We start from the raw sequence: 11,045 nt of genomic DNA, 5'->3' as shown, positions 1-11,045 counted from the left end.
AGCCCGTGCACCGCAACTACTGAGCCTGCACTCTAGAGCCCATGAGCCACAACTACTGAGTCCACGTGCCATAACTACTGAAGCCTGCGTGCCTAGAACCCGTGCTCCACAACAAGAGAAGCCACTGCAATGAGTCATCCATGCACCACAACGAAGAGTAGCCTCCGCTCACCACAGCTAGAGAAAGCCCGTGTACAGCAATGAAGACCCAACATGGCCAAAAATAAATAAATTAATTTTTAAAAAAATTAAAAAAATAAAATGCATATGGAGTTCCAAGAGACCCATAATGGCACAAACAACTGTGAAAAATAAGAATAAAACAGAACAACTCACACTACCTGATTTCAAGACTTACTACAAAGCAAAGTAATCAAGATATGTGGTTTGGACACAAAGAGAGACCAATAGAGTTGTTCAGAAATAAAACCATAAATCTAAGGTCAATTGATTTTGATCAGGACACCAAGACAAGGATATTCTTCAATGCAGAAAATAATTTTTTTCAACAAGTATTACTGTGACAAATGGAGAGCCACATGCAAAAGAATGGATTTGGCCCCTTATCTCACACCGTATACAAAAATTAACTCAAAATGGACCAAAGATCTAAATGTAAGAGCAAAAACTATAAATTCCTTAGAAGAAACTGTAGGAGTAGGTCTTCATGACCTTCAATTTGGCAAAGGATTTTTAGATAAGACACCAAAAGCCTAAGAAACAAAAGAAAAAATAGATAAATTGTATTTCATCAAGATTATAGACTGTTGTGTTATGAAGGACACCATCAAGAAAGTGACAGACAACCCACAGAATGGAAGAAAATGTTTGCAAATTTTATATCTGATAAGGGACCTGTACCTGGAATACATGGAGAACTCTTTCAACTCAATAATAAAATACAAGCAATCCAATTAAAAATGAACAAAGGATTTGAATAGACATTTCTCCAAAGATATACAAATAGCTGATAAAAACGTGAAAAGGTGCTCAATGTCACTAGCCACCAAAGAAATACAAATTAAAACCACAAGATACCACTTCACACCCACTAGGATGGCTAAAGTACAAAAGACACATAATAACAAGTGTTGGGAAGCATGTGGAGAAATCAGAACCCTCATACACTGCTAGTGGGAATGTGAAATGGTCCAGCTGTTTGGCAAAACAGTCTAGCAGTCCTCAGATGTATTTAACATATGATCCAACATTTCCACTTCTAGGTATATAACCAAGTGAAATTAAAATATATGTTAAAAAAATTACCTTATACAGAAATGTTCATAACAGCATTATTCATAATAGCCAAAAGATGGAAACAACACAGATGTCCATCAGCAGACAGATGGATAAACAAAATGTGGTAAATCCATACAATGGAATAATTTAGTCATAAAAAGGAATGAAATTGGAACAAGTTACGAACTTGTGAAAACATTATAGGTAAAAGAAGTCAGAAAAGATCATATTCCATATGATTCCATTCATATGAAAGTCCAGAATGGGGAAGTCTATTGAGACAGAAAGTAAGTTAGTGCTGCTTAGGGCTTGGGTAAGAGCAGGGATGGGAGGATAGAAGAGTGATAGCTAAGGATACATGGTTTCCTCCTGAGGTCATAAAAATGTAATAAAATTGACTGTGGTGATGGTTACACATCTTTGAATATATGTAAATATACTATACCAATATAATACACTAAAAACAACTTTAAATGAGAAAATTATATTTTTAAATAGTTCTTTTCCTTCTGTTTTTTTCTGCTATTCAACACAAAATTATACAGTAGAATATAATGGAGAAAGGAGACAAATCTCTGTGCATTTTCCTATTTCTGGGAATCTTTTCCTTTCTTTCAGCCTAGGAAGGAATTTGCATACATTGTACTTTATTTGGAATTTTCTAGCTTAAAAGATGAATTCATAATTTTAACAAACCGGTTTATGGAATGATTTACAGGTTTATGGAAGACTTTAAAGAGGGTAATGGTGATATAGTCATCGATTTTAAGTATTACACTGATTGCTGTAAAGAATTATATTTGTAATTTAGATTATTCAGTACTCCAGTAAACATGAGTGAAAATCAACTTTAGCTCATAACTTTAATATTTTCATACAATCAAAATATAGAGATATACACTAAGTAAGCATAACATGAGTTATTTTAATTGATCAGAATATCTTGGGTATGTTTTAGAAATAAAAGAAATGGTTTTTATTAGCATATTAAAACCAAGAGAAAATTAGATAAGTTCACATTTTTAAAAAGTTATCAAGCAATAAATACAGCACTGTAGCTACCACTATTTCTATGTACATTGGATTACATTTGAACAAACACTAAATTCCAGAATGAATATTTTATGAATAAATGCACTAAATAACTTTAGAAATTAAAAATATGACATACTAGAATTGTTTAAAAATTAAAATGACTTTCACAAATACTTTCAGAAAAGTAGCAGATTTGCATTTTAAAAGCTAGAAATTCCCCAAATAAGTTTTTAGATACCAAGGAAGTTTGCTTTTAAACAGTATTGATTTGACTTTTTTATATGAGTAAGATACAAAGGAGATCTTAATTATTAGTACTTCAGTTTTAGAGAAGTCTAATATTTAAAAATATCACTTCTAAAAAAATGGGTTCAAAACTAACACTGATTAATAATGGACTGTCTTCACCTAAAGATGGTACAATAGATAAATCCTGGCCACAAAGGAAATCTGATCTAAACTTAATATGATAAAAGCACAATAAAAAGACTTGAAAGTTACAATGTATTTTTAATATAATGCTCGCTGATAATTTGACATTTTCTACTGTCATTTATGGTTGAGACTTGATAGCTTGTCTGGAAGAATGCTAAAATATATGAACAGTGTCAGTGAAGGATTTGAATCTGTGTCTTTGAATAATAAATAGCTAAAATGTGAGATTATTTAAAGGAATTATTGTATAATTTAGGCATTAGAAAGTTCAGAACAGCCTGAGTTCCTTTTTATAACAGCTTGTTTTGAAATCCATAAATCTGAAACTAACAGTACAGCTTTTACATGTGTATAGATAAATCATAAATCTACTGACCAGGCCTTTTAATAAGTGAATTCTTACTAATTTAGATAATTTACCTGGACAATTTCAAATGACTTCTGAACTTACCATCTATTGACAGCTTACGAAACAACCTATGATGGCTAAGTCATTAGTTTAATCCATTTTAAGCAGATTGACACACCACAGCAACAACAAAAAAACATATAGATGTAATGAATTCTCCCGCCAAAACTGACTTACTAATTGAAGGCATTTTATTTTTCAGAAATCAGTGGAAAATGACATTAGGGAAAATGAATCCCATTTAAATGTCACTTTAATTCATTAGCGAGGATTTCTTCCATCTTAATTTAATTATTCCATAAATGTTCTGACAACAATTCTTCCTTACTGATACATTCAGGTCTTTCACTATATTGCATTGTCATATATAATATCTCTATTAAAATATTAAAACATTGTATATGATATATATTGTATTCCTCTAATTTTAAAAAATAGCCTGCAGCATTTCCAAAGCTATATATCTTCATATAGTAAGTCAGAAAAGTAATCTTTTTAACGGGGTAAAAACCATAAGAATAGCAGATTGGCATTTATTATAGGAGTCATTTAAATTTTCTGGATTAGAATGAAAGTTCATCATCAAAATAAAAAAGGATATATGTCAAACATATCTATTATTAAGGTATGAATCACCAAAGTTAATATATTCAATAAAACAATGGCCTTGAGGATTTTTTAAATAAATATTTTATATCTTATCATAGATATTTCTCAAACTTAGTTCTCAAACTTCTGATGCTGGCATCTGGTTGTCTTTAAAATAGTTACCAAATAAAGAATTCCAGATTCTATTTTATTATAAAATCAGCCCAGACACAGTATCAGATATTAACATGCACACACTGTTACATTAAGTATTTGTTTTTTAAAAAAATTACCTAGATTGTATATATTTGAGACTATAAAATAGAATAACAGAGTATTTACAAGCTTACCTTTCACAATTTTTTTACAAACTTTTAAGAAAATAAGAAATCCTTCATTGATTTCCTTCATGTAAAATAATTGCTAATTTGTCCACATAGTAGAAATGGAAGGGGCAAAGTTTCTATTTACAGGTATATGGACATGAATTCCTTCCCACTCGTGTAGTAAGATGGGAAAGTAGTCAACCACATGTTTTGTAGTATCAACCAAGATTTCTCCCTAATGATACCAAAGTAGGATTGTGTATCATACATACTATTCATCAAGCCTCAAAAATGGATATGACAAGGGGTATAACTGTGATGAATCAGCAAATGAGTAGCCAACAGCAATTCTGCTCATTTATTTTTTGTGGGGAGAAGAGGGTAAGCAAACAGGAATAATTAATTCTTTATCTGGTCCATTTGAAAAAATAAAAACAAAAAGGGCTAGAATACTTTCAAGGTAAAAAATCAACTTCACCAAGGAATATGGGATAAAGATTTTAAAAACAAATGAAAAGCTCATTTTCTTTCCAAGTCTATAGGCCGTAGCTAGGTCTCTTTAGGCAACAGGAGTGGAATTGTGCCCATTGTGTCTATGAACTTTTATGGTCTATTTATTTGTGGATTCATGCAGTGGTGTGCTGGAGCTGGCTCACACCAACCTACAACAACTGATTGTGCTCATTTTTACCCAACTCCACATTCACTGATGTCAAGTTCGTAACTTGAAATCAGCCATGGTGGGACTACTTACACCATAAAAACTGGCAAAAATTACGAATTAGGACTGTTTTCCCCCATGGAGCTAGTGTGAAACATTTATCAACACACTACTGAAATCATGTGAGGGTTTTCTTTGTCACCTTCAAATAATTCATTTAATATTGAAGTCTTCTGGTTGTAAAGTCATGGATCCAAGTCCTTGAGTTAGGAGTGGAACATGATAGTTCAGCAATACACGCTCTATTATCAGTCATATAACTTTTCCGGTTTTATGACAACGTTTTCAATATCGTGGATGCTTTTTCCATTTAAGTGTTCACTTGGACAGTCATGACTGTAACCTGCACCATCACTGATTGTTGACACTGTGTAAGATGCACTACGGAGAGCATCTGAGTGGGAGAAGCTGTTTCCAAATTGGATTTTATATTGATTCCAGTTTCTTCTCAGAATTGCTTGAACCTATAAAATAAAAAGAAACAGAAAGGGTAAGAGCAATTCATAAATGAAACGAAGATAATGTGTTTAATAATACAATAAAATAGGTTATTTACAAAAGCTTTTTTTAAAAAAGCATTGATATTGAGTGAATAATATTACTTTATTTTCTTAATTAAAAAATGAAATTGAGTAAACTATCTTTATATTAGGAAATCTTTGTAATTACTCTATACTTTTGTACAGACTACAGAAAACTTCATATTTCTCTTTCTATGCCTTCTCTTTGAAGCTCTAAAAATGCACATGAATGTCTTGCTGTCAAATAGTTAATCTACACCCTCACTTACAAGTTGGCATGTGCAACATTTAGTTTTGTGTCAATATTTTTATTAAAAGAATGAGATAATTAGTGAAATATAAAAGAAGAGAGAAAAAAGATTTAAAAACAGGGATACAGGGAATATAAATAATTATCACCATCATCATCAACAGCAGCAGCAACAACCTTTTACTGTGATTAGCATATGCCAGGTATTGAGCTACATTCTGGAAAAAGAAGATCAGGGTTTTTGTCCTCATGGAGCTTACCCCCAGAGGGAAAATAGTGTTGAACAGATAATTACAGCATTGAACATATAATGGTATGAGTATTGTGGGGAAAAAAAGTTTAGTAATGTCACAACTCCACTTTTTTTGTATTTAGATACACCTCTGTCTGGATAAATTTGAAGTTTAATGACTCTTCTATCTTTTCTGCTTGGGGATAGAGATCAGAACTAGGTAGGTCATATACAATGATTTTGGTTTTAACTGAACATAAGACACAGATGATTTTCTTCATATTGAGTCAGTGAGCATAAATGAGAATATCAAATGCATCCCCAACTCAATCACCTGTACATTTCCTGTCTGCTTCTAGGTTAAGGATGTATTAGCCACATGCTGTGACCTGATCTGTGTCTTTGCAAAGCATGTATAGCTTTGAATTGTCTTCCCCAAATCTCTACTGCTCTTTGACCCTTTGATTGTTTCCCCAAAGGGAATCTGAGCATCCAAAAACAACTTTCTAGTAGTTCATGTCCTACAAACATACTCATGCAATATTATTTAACTTTCTACGAATTACATAAATTCCTCAACTTTTTGTTCATTACATTCACGTGTACATATCAATATTAAACTTTAAAATAGGGCTGATTATTTAAGTCTTTTCATTTTCTTATCTCTTCTCCAAATTACAATCTATAGTGAATAGGTATTCCCAGGATGTCTGCAGCTCTGTGGGATACTTTAAGGTCCTGTTAGTCTCCTCTAATCTGTCGCTTAAAATGAACACAAAGTTTTACTGTCTCATTTCATATTTTAACATGTAGAAAAACAAAACAAACAAATATAAGGTTAATCAGTTTCTTTAGTAAGAATTCAGAATGAGTTATTAGAAATTCCAGGAGGCATCTCCCTACTCTATAATTCAAAAATTATGTAGCTAGGAATGCAATACATTGTTTTATTAATATGAAATTCAGAGCTTCAAGAATTTCAAGCTCACTTCTTTACATATGGCAACTATATCTGAAGGAAATAATTTTTATTCATATAAATTTTCTTTGAAATAACAACATTTATAGGAAAATGAATACATTTATCTTATAAAAATTTATTTCTCTTATGGTTTAGTGATGTATTTCTAAGTTCTCCAAATAACATTTTAAATTAAGGTAATTAAAAAATACCATCTGCGTATGTAATATCTTCAAGAATATAAGCAAATGACAAATGGAATGGCTTTAGATTATGACTTTTAAATAAATATTCAGAGATTTAAAACAAAAATGACATTTGGCCAGTTATCTAGGTATTTCTAATGGGAGTGTTTTTGATCCTGATTTTTATGCTTAATTAACTTCTCACTTTGTTACTAAAAGCTGGACTGATTGAATCCATGTGCTATATAGTTTCTGTTTGAAAGGAGGTGGAATGTAGCTTTGTACAAAAGATTCTACATTAATGTTGGGAAGAAGCTGACATGAAGAAATATTTTAGCTACGAGAGTAGTACTTATAGTCTTAACAAGGAAAGCTTAAATTCAATTCTAAAAGCCAAAATGGCTTTGAAATACATGACTGTTTGCTCTTGAAATATCTACTTTGATTAAGGTCATCACCCTATTTCTCCCTTGCAACTAAATCGTCAGAAAAACCATGGAAAGCCAATTTCCTGACTTACTTACTGAAGCTAAATATAAAGGTAATTAAAGACCCATAGGCCTTGTAGACATCTGTTTGTTTATGGTACTCTCTATAAGGATGTTATTTTTTTTCATCTGCTTTCTCTAACACAACATCACACCTGTTCAACAGAACATTAAAGTGGCCACTCTCAGTAAACTTACAATGAGAAGAATGTAATGGGGAAAGATAAAAAGGAAAATTGCCATTGGAAGGCAAGAGAGCCTGCCTGATGTTATTAAAGATATGAAAATGTTTTCATTGATTTATGCATAAGTGTTATATAAATAGTAAGGCCAACTTTTTAGAATATAACATTGCAATATATAATTTTGTACAATATAAAGAATATGGGTTTATATGACCATTAGTACCTGATAAGAAACCAACTCTACACTGCTTAACCTAAATCAGTTAAAAGGTGTTTAATAGAGCTTTATATAAAAATTCTACCTACTTCTCACTACAGAATGTGAGTTTGGTTATTCTCAACAAATCTTTTTGTTCACGTTGTAAAAATATCTACGCTCAGGTGTTGTTAAAGATACCCGTGAAGGGGCTTCCCTGGTGGCGCAGTGGTTGAGAGTTCGCCTGGCGATGCAGGGGACACGGGTTCATGCCCCAGTCCGGGAAGATTCCACATGCCGTGGAGCGGCTGGGCCCGTGAGCCATGGCCGCTGAGCCTGCGCGTCCGGAGCCTGTGCTCCACAACAGGAGAGGCCACAACAGTGAGAGGCCCGCGTACCGCAAAAAAAAAAAAAAAAAAAAAAAAAAGATACCCATGAGACTAGGGAGGGCCCTTCTGATGTCTAGAGTCCGTAGTTTATGCTAACAGTGCACATTTTTTTGATTGAGAGGACTAGAGATGAGATGAAAGTGACCTGAGTACTTGTCAAGCCACGGTTATTTAGTGAGAAATGCAAATAGGAATATTTTGGCTAAGAAATAAAAATAAAATGTGAGAATAAAAAATAAATAGAAATATTAAGATAAAGGCAAGCTATTTGACCTAACATGGAAAGTAAGAAGGAAACTAAGCCTAAGCAAATGATTTCAAGAAGTACATGACATAGTTGGAACCACACAAAATGGATTTGGCAGCTGTGTCTTCATGTTATGAGAGTGGGAAAAACTAGAGGCAAAGGGACAAAAAAAGGAAGCATTATAGTATTTCTTAAGATGAGAAATGAATCATACACAAACAGGGATTGTATCTAGAGATGAAGACAAGGGGACAGATATTGGAGATGTTGTGAGATGCTGAAGGATTTGGTAACAAGTTGGCTCAAAGATATTTTATTGTAATTTTCCAGTGCCAAAGTTTTCTCAATTTTAGAACATGGCAAAAGATCAAGGACTGTGTCTCTTTTGCTTACACAGGTAGAGTGCAATAAGAGTGTTAGGCATTAATTTAGATATTCCCTGGGCACTTTTTCTAAATATAAGGGCCAATTTGAGATTTGATTCCGATATGATTAATGTCCCCATTTGTACATATATTTTTGTAAATGAGAGATTTGACAAATCTAAAAAGGAATCTATAATGTACTGAGTATCTACTGTGGGTGGGGCATGGTGCTAAAAACTTTATATTCCTAGCTTATGTTAATCCCTGTGAGACTTGTGTAAGGAACTTGCGTTTATTTCCCTTTAATAAAAGTACACACTGAGACTCCTGGAGGTTCAGAATATTTCCCAAGATGTTACAGCCAGGAACAAAATGGCATCTTTGGGTTTAAATGCATTACTGTGTCAGTGCCTTTATGCTACACTGCCTTCCATCACAAAATATTTTACTAGTGGTTATAATTTGTACATTTAAAAAATACCCTTTATAAAAATCAAATATGTTTCTGCACATGCAAACATGTATCTTAATTATTTCATACATGCTTTATGGCATATTGTCTGTAGCTTTCTCATCTATATTTAATTGTAAAGTCCTATGTAGGCAGAAATTGTATTGTCTAATTCAGTTTATACAATAATTAATTTATAGAGTTATATAATAAATGCTAATTGAATTTTATTATCAAAACAGATGATGTATCTATTCTTCCTAATTGCATTCTCTGTCCCTACTTCTCACTGACTTCAGAAAAAGTCACTCTTATCCTCTATACAGCAGAAGAATCATGGAGACACCACTCAAAGATATGAAATATAGTCTACTATGTTTGACAGTTCTATACGCCATTATAAATAAATAAATATATAAAATAAATATCTATATCTTAAAATTGATTAAGAAATCAAATATGAAATTTTATTGTATGCTAAGAGAAAGAATTAAAATATTACATAAACAAGGAAAAACAATATTTTATAGTTTTTCATGACGTACATAATTTCCGACATTGATTAGTTGTACAGAAATGGTTCTTATAAAGTTATGACAACTGGTTCCATGTGTTGCCCATCTGAAGCTTTGTGGTAAGCTTCACCATTACCAAATATATGTCTCATAAGTTGCTGTCTGAATTTCTAAACTTTACTGAATTTTGCCAAAATCCTCCAACACGTTAAATTTTGTCAAGTAGATTAAAATCATATAAAGAACTAAATCAATATAGCTCAAACCACTGAGTTATAGCCCTATTGATATAAGAAATATGGTACCAGTTTCTAAGATGCCTGAAACTTCCCAATTAGGGAAAAAAATATTGGATAAAAATCTTGAAATATCCAAAAGCACATTTCCATGTTACAAATCAGAGGGCTCTTCTGTTTCTTAACCCACTTCAGCTCTTCCCAGGAGAAAAAAAAAAACAAAACAGAGAAAGGGGGAAAATAAAAATGACCCAATTTTATTTCCTATTAGAGTGTATGTTCTATGAGGATAAGGATTGCCTAACATTGTACCTAGGACAAAGTCTAGAATTAGTAGGATTAGTTCAAAAGGTAGGTCGAAAGACTAGATGAATAAAAGTCATTGATGGAATATTTTAAAGTGAGGCTGAATTTGCCCTAGTCTTGAACTCCAATATGACCTGAGCTTTTGGGAAGGAGAGTTACATCTAGTAAAAGAGATTCCATGGTTCTTTTTCCTGACAGAAATGGAATTTGAAATACTTGTTCTTAGAGAATTTATAATTCTCTCATTTTTTAAAGTAAAAAAGTATTGCAAATAAAAAATAAGAGGAATAAAATCAATCACCATACCTCTCCATTAAAGAAGCAGAAAATTGTAGATACCAAAAGACCCTGTAAAAGAAAAATAGAATTATCTGATTCCAAATGGAAAAGACACATTATTTGTAACCAACTTGATGCACATATAGTTAAAAATAAAACCAAAGCTATATATAAATTTAAAACCAAATTTCACAAGGTGCCTTCCTGATGCAAGAACACCATACCTGATAGTGCATGAGGATGTGCATGATGTAATCATACACCTCCTCTGCAATCCTTCCTTCAGGCCGCCATGGAAACAGTACAAATTCAATGCCAAGTAATGGCACCAGGATAAGCGTAGCTCTCACAGCTTTCATGTAGAGATTGGATTCTGCTTGGTGAGTAACTTTTAACTTGGTGATAAGAACACGTACAATATTTAATAGGAAAAAAAGATTCACCTAAAAGAAAATAAAATGGCATATGGAAATTATTTCATATTTA

General features: G+C 32.4%; 1 protein-coding gene across 4 annotated transcripts in view; it reads right to left on the bottom strand.

The window, feature by feature from the left end:
* Positions 1–2,077: 2,077 nt before the first annotated feature.
* CALCRL (calcitonin receptor like receptor) overlaps positions 2,078–11,045 on the bottom strand; it is a 105,152-nt gene continuing 96,184 nt past the window's right edge. For all 4 annotated transcript variants that reach the window (XM_082630357.1, XM_082630359.1, XM_082630358.1 and 1 more), the window contains 3 exons: positions 10,784–11,002; positions 10,587–10,628; positions 2,078–5,217 (listed from right to left, as the gene is read on the bottom strand). In XM_082630357.1, the coding sequence (XP_082486483.1) occupies positions 5,002–5,217; positions 10,587–10,628; positions 10,784–11,002 (477 nt within the window). In that variant the 3' untranslated portion in view covers positions 2,078–5,001. The remainder of the gene's footprint in view (positions 5,218–10,586; positions 10,629–10,783; positions 11,003–11,045) is intronic.

The sequence above is a fragment of the Mesoplodon mirus genome (assembly GCF_964341445.2).
Source record: "Mesoplodon mirus genome assembly, chromosome: 8".
Lineage (NCBI taxonomy): Eukaryota > Metazoa > Chordata > Mammalia > Artiodactyla > Ziphiidae > Mesoplodon > Mesoplodon mirus.
The sequence above is the reverse complement of the archived record's forward strand: the minus strand, read 5'-3'. Positions and strand labels throughout refer to the sequence as shown.